The 13,114-nt window shown below is 42.5% G+C and overlaps 1 protein-coding gene across 16 annotated transcripts in view; it reads right to left on the reverse strand.

The window, feature by feature from the left end:
- COL6A3 (collagen type VI alpha 3 chain) overlaps positions 1–13,114 on the reverse strand; it is a 111,590-nt gene that overhangs the window by 19,619 nt on the left and 78,857 nt on the right. For all 16 annotated transcript variants that reach the window (XM_077918652.1, XM_077918701.1, XM_077918682.1 and 13 more), the window contains 11 exons: positions 13,020–13,055; positions 12,859–12,921; positions 11,700–11,762; positions 9,392–9,424; positions 9,258–9,294; positions 9,144–9,155; positions 8,491–8,984; positions 8,001–8,097; positions 5,496–6,188; positions 3,520–3,613; positions 2,551–2,609 (listed from right to left, as the gene is read on the reverse strand). In XM_077918652.1, coding sequence (XP_077774778.1) covers positions 2,551–2,609; positions 3,520–3,613; positions 5,496–6,188; positions 8,001–8,097; positions 8,491–8,984; positions 9,144–9,155; positions 9,258–9,294; positions 9,392–9,424; positions 11,700–11,762; positions 12,859–12,921; positions 13,020–13,055 — 1,681 coding nt within the window. The remainder of the gene's footprint in view (positions 1–2,550; positions 2,610–3,519; positions 3,614–5,495; positions 6,189–8,000; positions 8,098–8,490; positions 8,985–9,143; positions 9,156–9,257; positions 9,295–9,391; positions 9,425–11,699; positions 11,763–12,858; positions 12,922–13,019; positions 13,056–13,114) is intronic.

Raw genomic sequence — 13,114 nt, forward strand, 5'->3', positions numbered from 1 at the left:
CAACTGGGGATATTCAAAGTGTTGGTGTTGACCATTCAAAGTGTTGGTGTTGACCAAGCCCTAAACGGCCTCTGCCCAGTATACCTGAAGGAGTGTCTCCACCCCCATCATTCAGCCCGGACACTGAGGTCCAGCGCCGAGGGCCTTCTGGCGGTTCCCTCATTGCGAGAAGCAAAGCTACAGGGAACCAGGCAGAGGGCCTTCTCGGTAGTGGCGCCCGCCCTGTGGAACGCCCTCCCATCAGATGTCAAAAAGATAAGCAAATACCTGACATTTAGAAGACATCTGAAGGCAGCCCTATTCAGGGAAGTTTTTAATGTGTGACATCTTAGTGTATTTTTGGTCTTTGTTGGAAGCCACCCAGAGTGGCTGGGGAAACCCAACCAGATGGGTGGGGTACAAATAATAAATTATTATTATTATTATTATTATTATTACTTCTGTAAGTGGGTATTTGGGGCTTTTCTGACTATTTAGGCCCAGTTCTCATAAAGAACAGCTGAGGGCCCAACCTGTTTCTGAGCTCTATCACATTAACCACCTCAAGAAAACCAGCATGTCAAAGAGAGGGCTTGGCTAGAACACTTCTCCCTGATATTCTGGTTTTGTTTGGGCAGGGAATTATGCAGGAGAATTCTAGTCAACACTGATGCAGCCTAGAAGAGGCTATCATACTAGCTCACCTGCTGTTTGTACACCTTAGGTTCTAGTTTTGCACCAATGTTGTAGATATTAATTTCGCTTGCCTGCCTGCCTGCTTGCTTAGGAAGTCTGCAGAATGTGAAACGTCCCACTGATAAAGACTTGTGGTAGGACTGGTGAGATCCCTGTTGAAGACGGTAGTTTTGAAATGATTCCTCTCAATCTTCACTTGTTAGTGAAATTTATTCTAATGAACTTGTTTGAATGATCCACTGTAATATAAAGATCTTACTGCTCCATGCTTTTTTTAAAAAAATGAAAGTCTACTGTATAGTGGGGTTTTTGGATTTTATTTTATTAGTCTTCAGGCTGAAAAACAACCCATATAGAACAAGAGATCTCCTGATTTGTTATGGTGGATGGAAACAAGTTAATAAAAGTCAGATGACACATGCATGTTTAAATTACTAGAAAGAAGAATTTGGTAGAGGAACACATAGTAATGCAACAGCATTAATCTGAGTATGGGACTGGTTTTTTAATCAATCTCCACAAAATATGTATTTATTTAACATACATGCACGCATTAAAATCTACACAAAATATTTAAATCTATCCACATTGTGTATATGGATGGAAGGTGAAGTTATTTATCTTCCTCTACCAAGATTATTCTTTCTAACAATTTAACATATACATGCCACTTGACTTGCATTAATCTGTTTTTGTGGACCATAATGATTTGGGAGCTCTCCTGCTAACAGCATATGGTATGAATTTTTTACAATATGCATTGCAACACACGGAGACAATGTGTTTTTGAAGCGGTATTGGCTTATTTGGTCCAAATGACAATGTTCCCAGTCAGATGATTGAAATGGGCTGACTTGGCTGTGAGATTCACCAAAGAAGTGTAATACAGTGGAAAACAATGGGCATAAAACCAACCCAGCATACAGCTAAGAAATTCAATGTCCTTGACTGCATCATGGGTGTCACTCAGCTCAATGAGTAAATAGATTTATTTACACAAACATCACATGGAATTTCGTCAGAAGAACCCCATCAGGGCAAAATGTTCTGATCATTTAATTTCTGTCCATCTTTTAGTGCAGACCAATCATCTGGGAGCACAGAATTTCAATTAATTTGGGTTGGAGTATATGGGATGAGGCTTCAGTTAAAACTAAGCTAACCTAGCAGCAAACTACACTTTAACTACAGGTGCCTGTAACAAAACCCCAGTGGCTTGCATTCACCAGACTTCTTCCATTTGTGCAAGAACTACCACTTGCATAACAAAACTTCCCCTCCCTCTCCCCTCTCCATGGCCCTCCAGTCTGCTCTTGAGGGTTGGGGGAACTCCTAGAATTTGCAGGCTCTGCAGGCAGAGGAGAGCAAGGAAAAGTATTGCTGCCCAAGCAGAAGTCCTTGTGCGAACAAGACAGTAGTGTTGGATACAACTCTATGGTTTCTGTTTTGTCTCTTTATTGAACAGTTGCATTGCTTGACTGTAATTGTGACCGGAGGAGCTGCAGAGAGAAAGGTGCCTAACTTTCCCACAGCATCTGTTTTTCTGTTCCTAACTGCTGTTTTTGGACTACAACTCCCATCATCCCTAGCTAGCAAGACCAGTGGTCAGGGATGATGGGAAACCCTGCTCTAGAGAACAAATATGCCCCACTTGCCTTTGCGGCTCCTGCACTCAAGACTGCAGCCTCCTGCAGCTCCTTTCCTTTTTTCAAAAAGCCAAACACATTTGTGCATTTGTGTACAATGTGTAGTTTGTCCTCTACCAAAGAAAAGTGGTGGTCCTTAACTGCTGCCAAAATGCAACATGCAAGGATCAAATATCCTAAGGATAAAATATGCTAAAGACATTTGGTAAACAGGAGATACTGTACATACCTTCCAGTTTTTCTTTTGTTGTAGTAGTAGGTGTAGAGGTAACATTATTTGGAATGTTTCTAATTGAAAAAAACAAAAATTAGTTATGGATATGTGTATATTTCCCCCCATGAGCAAAGTGCTTTACAGTTCTTATAAAGTTTCCTGATCCATTTAATCTTAAATTTAATGATGTTTCCATGATCCAGTGTACTTCCCAGAGGAATAGACTAACTAGATTGCTACATGGAATTTCTCAGTTTGAGGCACCTTCCAATATCAATTTTTAGAATCTGGAGCACATTTCCCCATGCAGGAGACTGGGAAGAATAACTGTAAAAATGATCCCTTGTTCATTATCTTTTCTACACCCAGTGTCAAGATAAGTCTAATTCGCTGCCTTCAGTAGATCTCATTGTTAGCTTTGCAGACTGGCATGCAGGTTTATCTCTTCCAAACAAACCAGCAAAAATCCCCCAAAGGAGAGGTACTGGAGCTAAAACCTTGGAAAGTGAAACATACAAAACGTTCCTTTTCTCACTGTGTGCCTCACACTCTTATACAGGAAAGAGAATTAATTCATCTTAAAAGTGTATTTGTCAGAAACAGAAAACATGCATACTGCTGGCAAAAAACATGTACCGTATTTTTCGCTCTATAAGACGCACCAGACCACAAGACGCACCTAGTTTTTGGAGGAGGAAAACAAGAAAAAAATATATTCTGAATCTCAGAAGTCAAAACAGCAAGAGGGATCGCTGCACAGTGAAAGCAGCGATCCCTCTTGCTGTTCTGGCTTCTGGGATAGCTGCACAGCCTGCATTCGCTCCATAAGATGCACACACATTTCCCCTTACTTTTTAGGAGGCAAAAAGTGAGTCTTATAGAGAAAAAAATACGGTACTTCATCTGATTTTGGGAATAAGCTGCAACTGTTCAGTCACCTGTCTTTTCCTTCTATTCAGAATACTAAAAACTCATTAAACTTACACTTCTTTCTGGCCAAATTTTTTGACTGGCTGATCACCTTGAAACCAATCACATTGTTTCCTGATGTCTGGAGACAGGTAAAAGGCATTTTCACCTAAAAATACAAGCAGAATTTCAACAAAGCCATTCTCCCTGGCCAAACATACTATTTCAATTTAAACCATAATAAAAGTAGTCTAGTAAGTATGATAGGGGCCATATCTAAGCCTTTTAATACTTAGCATTTATTTATATACATGGAAAAATAGTAATTTGCATAATCTCTTCTTCCTTTCTTCCCAATGAAAAATGGTTTCAGTCTTGCAAGTAATAAAACACAGCTCTCCATTCTGCTGCTTCTAATTACGATATAAGCAAAATATGTGGAGACTGTAATTCTGCCAGCAACTAAAGGAAGTTTTTCTTTAGCTATAATGGGGGAGACTATGCTTTAGACTTAAATATCTTATCGGTTGACCTAAAAAAAGGGAAGAAACAAGAGACTTTACCAAATTAGGGTTCAAAGAGTTTTAAGTTTGCAACAGAAAGCTGGAAATTGTTGACAACTGAAAGGAGGACTATAAAGCTGTGATCCTAAATGCACACAAGATGAGTCTCCACAAAAAGTGTTTATGACTCCAACTTTACCAGTAATTACTAGAGTCAAGAACAGAAATTGAGGAATCCCTTAAGAGAAATTCATATGTCTCTTGGATTTTAGAATCACAGTATCCAGTTTTTTGTGGGAAAACTTTATATATGATCTTCTATGCATTTGGTTCAGCAGACCCATCTGTTTGGGGTCTTAAAATCAGTAGTCCCTGTGTAGCCTGGATTATATGGCAGCCAAGCCTGAATAGTACCGCTGTTTCTCAGCAGCATGAGAAAAACTTCACATAATATTCATGCAAGGTATGAGTTTTCTGGTAAGGCTACATGCCTGCCAACTGCATGTTTTGAAATCTGTCTTAAAACACTCTTCCTTAGGACTGCAGAGCAGCACGCTAAGCTAGAGAGAGCTTGGTATAGAGGAGGTCCCTTGGGGCCAGCATCTCCCTGCCCTCAACTGTGTGCTTGATGCGCTGTTTCTGCTCTGCCATGTCTGCCACAACTCAGAGGGGACCTTGCATTGCAGCTGAGGCCCTCCACTTCTTGACCCATGCCTCCGCAGGGCCTTGCATATAACTCTCTTCCAGCCCCTTTGGAGAGCAAATGTGCACTTGGTGAAAGATCAGTGGCTAGGAAGTTGCAGGAACGGCAGTTGATGGGGCACAGCTGAGTTGGCGCTTTTGTGGGAGAGCAGCAGTAGCTCTGAGGGGAGGGTTTACTAGAGCCGTGTGGGAGCTTCTGCATAGCCTAGTTATGACCTATAAAGCCCTATAACAGTTGGGGTCCAGGCTTTCTGAAGGACTGTCTCTCACAATATGAGCCTGCCTGGCTTTTGAGATTTTCGGGGGCAGCCTCTCTCTTGGCCCCACCATCCTCACAGGCACAAGAGGGCCTTCTTGGTGGCTGCTCCCAGACTCTGGAACTAACTGGCTGTTGCGACCGGGTCTTTGAATGGTGGGCGTTGCATATTTTCTTATCCTTCAATGTTTTTAAATGGTTTCAGCTTGTTTTGGTTCAGTGTCACTTTTAAGAAGGCAACCTTTAAAAAGATTTATACCTGTTTAGGGTGTGTGTGTGTGTGTGTGTGTGTGTGTGTGTGTGTGTACGCACTCTGTATCTGCTTTTAATGCATGTCATGGGCCTTCTTAGGTCCTGCACTGAGGGAAAGGTGTGACATTAACTAAACAAGTACATCACCACCACCATCATCTTCTTGTTCCACAAATGAAGTATACTGCCCCGTGTCTGAAGTACTTGGCATCAGAGCATCAGTGCCCCTTTCACCTGGCTCAAATGTCCGGGGGGGGGGCAATGCACACTTCCCCTCCCCTTGCACATTTCATGGTCAGCATCAAATTTCCCACTGCTGTGCCACTGCATATACTTACTGCTAATAAAAGACGGCAAGAGGTTCCCAAAGCGCAGCAAAGCCTCTTCATGGAGCTCAGAGGGCTTATCGACATATTTGAAGAAGACGTCGTTGGGCTCACTTGCCAAACTGTAGATGCTCTTGATGTTCACTTTCCTGCCAATGCCCAAAATGACAAAGAAGTATCCCTTGCATTTAGCTTCTACAATAACTCTCTGAAGGTGTTCGAGTTCTTTGCTTTTAATCTCTCCAGTCATCATCAAGACTATGACTTTGAGATCTCTAGGGTTTGGCGCACTCTCAAAGATGTGCCTTGTCGTATATTCAATTGCACTCGCCATAGCCCGTGTGCCATACAGCTGTGCCATTTTGTTGCTAATGAAATCCATCATCTTGTCTTTGGATCCATAATCTGTCAGTGACAACTCCACCTGGACAGGAGATGCACTTGAGTTTGATTCAAACTCATAGGGAGCATGTTGGATGACGGCCACCCTGGCATGGTGCCGGGATACCTTGGGGTCAGAGCTTGTTTCCAGCTGGCTTACTACATACGAAATGTAGTTCTTCATCTCTCTGAATTGCAGGTGGGTGGTGCTTTCAGAGCTGTCTAGAATGAATGCTATATCAATGTCAACATCTGTAGGAGCAGCCCGTCTGTCTCTGTTAAAAGGTCTTGTGGGACCACAGCTAGAATCAGGATCACATACATCTAAAGGAATAAACATATCACAGTTAACTCAAATATCTGGAATCAACATCCTTCAGCATCACAGTAACAAGAGGGTGTAGGAACCTGAATTGGCATATTGCATCAGTATCACAGCTTCTGGTAGCTCCCAAATACTTTTGAGAATTTCAAAGAAAGCAAATGGTTTTAAAATTCCCTCAAAATGAGTGTACAGTTTGGGCAAAAGATGAACATGTGACAGGCCCGTTGATTCTCTCCCCAGCAAAATGCTGCAATTACTACCAGTTAATTGGACAGCTGTCCATGAAGTCATGGCAATGCTGCACTGGCTAAGTCAAGCCAGTTTTTAGACTTCAGTTTATAACTGCAGGACCCTGCAGGGGCTAAGCATCACAGGGTAGAATGAAGGCACTTGAACAGCACTGCTGTGAGCAGAAAGATGGCAGGACCACCAATGGTTCTTCTGCATGGGACGTAGGTGGAGCTGTGGTCTAAACCACTGAACCTCTTTGGCTTGCCAGTTATAAGGCTGGCAGTTCAAATTCTTGCAATGGGGTGAATTCCTGTTGCTCTGTCCCAGCTCCTGCCAACCTAGCAGTTCGAAAGCACACCAGTGCAAGTAGATAAACAGGTACCACTGTGGCAGGAAGGGAAACGACGTTTCCGTGCGCTCTGGCATCCGTCACAGTGTTCTGTTGCGCCAGAAGCGGTTTAGTCATGCTGGCCACATAACCCGGAAAGCTGTCTGTGGAGAAACGGTGGCTCCCTCAGCCTGAAAGCAAGATGGGCGCCGCAACCCCATAGTCACCTTTGACTGGACTTAACCGTCCAGGGGTCCTTTACCTTTTATCAGTCATGGCATATATACTGTGACTGCCTCCAGAGGTTTGGGCAAGATAGGGCTTTTTACCTTTATCTGTACGGCACTAATTTAATGGCCCAGAAACCTGAAAACAACTTAGCACGTTTCCACAATAAGGGGCTTTGCAAACAAAAAGTGCTCTTTCAGTTAGATATAATATTCAGAATAAAATCACTATAAAATTAGTGCATCGTGCAACAAACAATGTGTGATATGGACATTTCCAATTGAAACACACTTTCATATTAGGGGTGGGCAGATTGAGATCTACTGAAAGATCTCTATTCGCAGTAGATCCAGAAGGGTTTCTGATTCCCACTTTGTTTAACAGCAGCAACACAAAAAAAGCTCCGCTGCCCCACTTTCCTAAATTGTGTTGCTGGAAAAGAACACTTTGAGGGGTGTGGTAAAGCAGGTGTGGATTTGGGGTCTTTTGCTGACTATGAATTCTTGGCTGACCATGTGCTCAGGAGACCCTTTACTTTAATTAATAGCCTGTTTCTGCCTGGCTGAGCTACGGTTCTGTACCTGGCTTCAACTGGTAGACCTCCAGGAAAACAACAACTCCCAAGCAGATCCTGTGGACCCTTCTCATAAGCATATAATGTATATTTGCACCTCACTAAGATAAACAGGTTTGGCACCTCACAAGGAATGGGTTTTAGGGGTCCAGCAGCTGCTCAAATGTACAATGGATGGTTCTACATTGGCACAGAGCCCTGACCCTGGCCTACAATGTAAAGGTACCTACACTTCAGTAGCAAATTTGAAGGTGTCAGGTTCTTGAATGGCTCTGCAGTGTGGCAGACAAGGGACAAAGGTTTAAAGCCTTTCCTGACAAGAGGCCCTGCCTAACTTGCAGAAGATCATATTGTCTGTACAGTGCAGCTAAAGCAAATTCCTAGTAATGGCTGCAAACCGTACTGTCCTTGATAAGTACATTATATAGGAAAGAAACCCAAGAACCTTACCTAGACAAACGTGGCACGTCATTACTCTCCTAATAATTTGGCTCAGTTGATCCCTGTTGCCAGAAAATACGATGGCTTGCCCACCAGTATTGTTGATCTGGTTTAGACAAAAAAGAAAACAGGCATCAAACATTGATTGGTGTAGACAGCCCATGAATAGCTGAGGCCAAACAGAAGACTCGGCTGACTTCTGAAAACTTTGAGCAGCTTATGCTTTTTAGACCTGCCTTCAGACCACACAGGAGATGGTGGCTGAGAGCTAGAAATCAGACAGTCAGTTTCATTATCCTTTTTCACAGTGCATAAAAATGAAAACTGTTTCTTTTTCATATTTATAAATGCTTTAATACATATGTCACTTCTTTTTTAAAAAAACTGCAAGGCTTTAAAAGAGAGCAATATGCCTGATGGCCACAGTCCCTGGAGAATGGCTGTGGCTTAATCCCACAAAATACCCCTGGAGGAGAAGAAAAGTTGAAGGGATGCAAACCTGCAGTGCATTTATGAGGGCTCTGTCCTCTCTGGAGGTAAGGAACACAGGCACAACTCCCGCATCATATAATTTCATGACAGCATCGTTAAGTTGAGGAGATGCTCTTGTTGGCCCATTGCTGAAGAAAACAGCCACCTTCCGCATGAGGAACCCACTGCGGGCACGTTTGAAGGTATTCCTGGCCACAAAAGACATGGCCGTTTCTAAGCTTCGCTGTTTTGAGGTCTGTGGCATTTGGAGCTCTTGAATCTGTTTGATGAGATTTCCTTTCCTCCGGGAGTCAGCAAAACGGATCTCAGTGGTGACTTCGCTGTTATAGGTAACTAACGCAACCCGGGCACCCCTGGGACAGTTGCTTTCAGCAATTGTGAGGTTGTTGACAATTGTCAACACTGCTTGCTTCGTTCTGTTGAAAATGTCTGCACTTCCCCCAGTGGCGGTGTCTATAGCGAATGCCAGTTCTGTGGGGTAAACTGGACATTCCCTGGGACCTGCAGGTAGTGGATACATGAAACAAGAAAGGAATGTGATCAAACACATTTGCTTCCAAAATAGCAAGGGACATATTCTGCAACTACAAACCAGTCCGTTCCTTTGAAGCTTGCATCCATTTCTGGTGCCAGAAACTGAGGAATCTAATATGGACTTACCATAACAGCAGGCTGTGAATAACAGAAAGAAAGAAAAAGAAAGAAAGAAAGTCAATGACTTCATAGTCTCCCCCAAAGCAAACTAAGCATTAGAGGCAAAAGAAATGGACTTACGGCATTTATCTTTGATGCTGCGTACAAGGGTGCATTGCTTTAAAGGAAAAGGAAAGGCAAACTGTGAAAAAAATGAAGGAATACAAGAAGTTTGGTACCAGCACGAAACATCACGGAATGAGAAGATGACTTACGTCTCTTGCTTCTCCTCTGTCACCCTTGAGTCCCTGAAAGAAAGGATTTTAAAATGCAACTGTAATTGCAAGACTTGGGTTTCAGAGTGCTTGTCTGATAGGAGCTTGACAGATTTCAGTCAACTGAGTAGTCAGGGAGGAGGGCAAAGGGGGTGTGGGGGGGAGGAAGCAAATTACAATTCATTGTCATCAGATCCTATTTGTTGACATTGTATTTTGCAGAATCCTGCATCACTTTTATATTTGAAAATTAATAAAAAATATACAGTGGTGCCCCGCAAGACGAAATTAATTTGTTCCGCAATTTTTGTCGTCTAGCGAATTTTTCGTCTTGCGAAGCACGAAATCCCATAGGAATGCATTGAAAATCAATTAATGTGTTCCTATGGTCAAAAAAAGTCCAAACAAAGCCAAATTTGGTACAACAACAGTTTATTAACTGCTCTTTAAAGTCACACATACTGTAAAGAGCAGTTCAAAAATTGAAGGGAAAATAAATTAACTTTATAAACAAAACATGTCTTTGTTTTTAGACAAAGAAAACAAAGTCGCGAGACGTTTTCGTCTTGCGAAGCAAGCCCATAGGGGAAATTCGTCTTGCGAGGCAAATCGAAAACGGAAAAACCTTTCGTCTAGCGAGTTTTTTGTCTTGCGAGGCATTCGTCTTGCGAGGTACCACTGTGTGTGTGTGTGTGTGTGTGTTTTGTGTGCATTCTTCCAGATAACTGTGTGCCTTGAATTCAAGCCAAAGTTTCATCGGGAGATCTTCTTAGTGAAAAATCTGAGTACCACTATTTTGAGGGCTTTATCCATGATTCTACTGATTGGGTTACACCATCAAGCCTCCATCAAGTCCTTGGCGCATTCTATGCTGTCCCCAAATCCTGCAGGCATAAGGTTGGCGCTGCAAGGAGTGGCGTAATTCTTCCACTCTTTTTGTAAAACAGCTGCCTCTGGTCACAGGAGGGTTACTTTGGGGGAAATTAAGCCTAGATCCTGACAGGAGCGGGAAGAAACCAGGGAAATTAAGGGGGAAATAATTCCGGAGCTCTCTTCATTACTCAAGATGGTGGAGGGTGGAAAACAGGGCTTCCATCTCTGAGGCGCCAAACCCTTTTGGCCTCCCCCCCATATTTTCAGGGAGGAGGTTGGTTCAAAGGAAAATGTTCAAGGAGGAAGAGGCAAGCAGGCCACAGAGGGGAAGGAGCAGGAAAGTAGCTCCCGGAGGAGGAGGAGCCACTGCGTTTGGCTCCACCCACACCCTGATGCCGTGTGGGTCACATCATGCACCCCATGACGGCCCCCTTCTCCTGCGGAAGTTGGCGCCTCTGGTGGAGAAGGAAATAATTTATGGCCTTTGGTCTCACCCAGCAGGGCTCTTCTTATATTCCAATGAACTGAGAGGGGGTTCTTTGCTGCTGTTCACTGCTTTTTTCATTATTATCAAGCAGGAGTTGAATAGTTTATATAATAATCGCTTATCAAAATGGCACAAGTATGGCTGGCATGAGGGTGGGTGACTCAAGCCCAGAGATATCACAAGCAAAGCCTGAAATGCACACGAGTTGGAGTTCAAACTGGAGTTCAAACTTTAACGGTCCAAGTTTTGAAACTGATAACTTAAAATTGTCAGTTTGGGTGTTTGATTTTTAGATTATTTTGCATCTTCCAGTCTCATTTCAGATTAGAAAAGCATTGATTAACATCTTCAGCCATTCTTTTACTAAAAAATGTATAAATTGATATTCAGTTGTACGGGTCATAGGAGTGATGTTCACATCAGCTGGCAAGAGCCAGTTCCCTCACTGTACTATCATTTCTTCTTGGAACTTTCTTTAAACTTTGCACATATGTTTTTATGTTGTGATTTTATCCTGTGAACCACCCTGAGACTTTCAGGTATAGGGCAGTATACAAATTTAATAAATAGTAAAATAAATAATAAAAAATAAGACTTTCAAGCAATACAAGCAAGCTAGAAATGTTCAGATCAATAACAATTTCTTCTTTATAATTCCTTAATCTCTCACACACAATCGCACAGTTTTTCCTGTTTTTAGCGGTTCTTAATTTTATCTGTAAGCTGCCTTGAGTCCCGCCAGGGGAAAAGGCGGGGTATAAAAAGAAAGATATACAAGAAATAAAGGTTTATTCAAGATAACTCGGGATCATTCTATTAGATTAACAGAGATGAAGTATGGTATGTGAGTTTAATAGTAAGCTCAGTATAGAAAGAAATGGAAAAGTATTCTAGACTCTTCAGCAAAATCAACATGTCAGATCAGTAATGTGTGTATTGCAAATTTACCTCTGGCCCGGGATATCCATTCTCTCCTTTTTGGCCTCGTACACCAGGTGCCCCTGCACTTCCCTAAACAGGAAAAGGCAAACAAGAGTAAACGTGCTTGATCCAAATCCCACACATCTGCCCTTTTACGTTAATCGTATCTGCTGTGGGTTGTTTACCTGGAGAGGTTCGAATTAATGCAAACAGAGCCAGCATGATTCTACTTGGCCGACCTGCAGACCCTCCCCTCTCCATTATTTCTGCCCTGCCCTGGTCCGTGAGGCTGAGAGAGAGGGAGGAGGCCGTGGGGGTTCTGAAATTCCTCACCCCACCCGCCTGGACGTTCAACAGAAATCCGCTCTCCAACAAGTTACCCAAACATTTGAGAGCATTTCATTTCATTTGGAAGTTTATACTAGTTAACTGTTGTAGGGGCTCTTTTATTACCTGATGATTTGGACTTACTTATGCTGAAATGATCTGTATTTTAAGCAAGTGTTGTAAGCTGCCTTGAGGACCAGTTGGCAAAAAAAGCATATAAATGGTTTAAGTAACATTTTTGTTCATGTACACTATGCAGACTCCAGTGTGTTTGTGCAGAATAGGTTGGATCCATAAATAGTGTGTGAAAAACAAATAGCCAGTAGTATTTGCAAATGTTTCTGCAGTGCAATACCAGGTAGCTTTGAATACAGCTTCAAATACAGCTTGCACAAGTTTTTGCACAAGTACGTGGACACTTATTTAGATGTGGTTTGCTTTTATCACACAATGCTCTAGTATGACCTGTAAAACAGCACTACTATGAACAGAAAGCACTTTCCATAAGCAGGTCACATTTGAGTCTAACTTTATGATGTGTTTATACTTGGCTGCAGTTGGCCCACTCAGAGTTTATTACAGATCTCTTCTCTAGTAAACTGGAAGTGGCAGCTGATCTTTGCCTTGGAACTGATCATTTTGATGGTCTGAGACCGATTTTGTGCTGGCACCTACAGCACTTTTATGAATATATGAGTACTGGGACTTCTTTTTTTACCCAAAAAAGGCACTGAATACAACTATGCAAGTAGTTGCAACAGGATGAAACTGGGAATAAAGAAAATGATTTGTAGAAGAACATGAACCAAGCAGGCTCTCAGTTCAATCTTCCACTATCAAGCACAGGAAGCTACATTACCCTGAGACCTCTGCTTCCTTTGGGGCCAGGATCTCCAACGCCACCATTATCTCCAGGCGCACCCTGTTTAAAACAGAGCAAAGCATTATCTCTCTGGCACATGTCACACCTGAGCTACTGTATTTTAGCATAAGGAACATAATTAAAATTTGTGTAAGTACCCTTATTCCTGGATATCCTGGGAAACCAGGCTCTCCCTGTGGAAATAAGAAACAGATTGTGGGTTCAATGAAGCAAAGGCAGCGACCTTCCCTTG

This window comes from Podarcis muralis, chromosome 1 (genome assembly GCF_964188315.1).
Source record: "Podarcis muralis chromosome 1, rPodMur119.hap1.1, whole genome shotgun sequence".
Lineage (NCBI taxonomy): Eukaryota > Metazoa > Chordata > Lepidosauria > Squamata > Lacertidae > Podarcis > Podarcis muralis.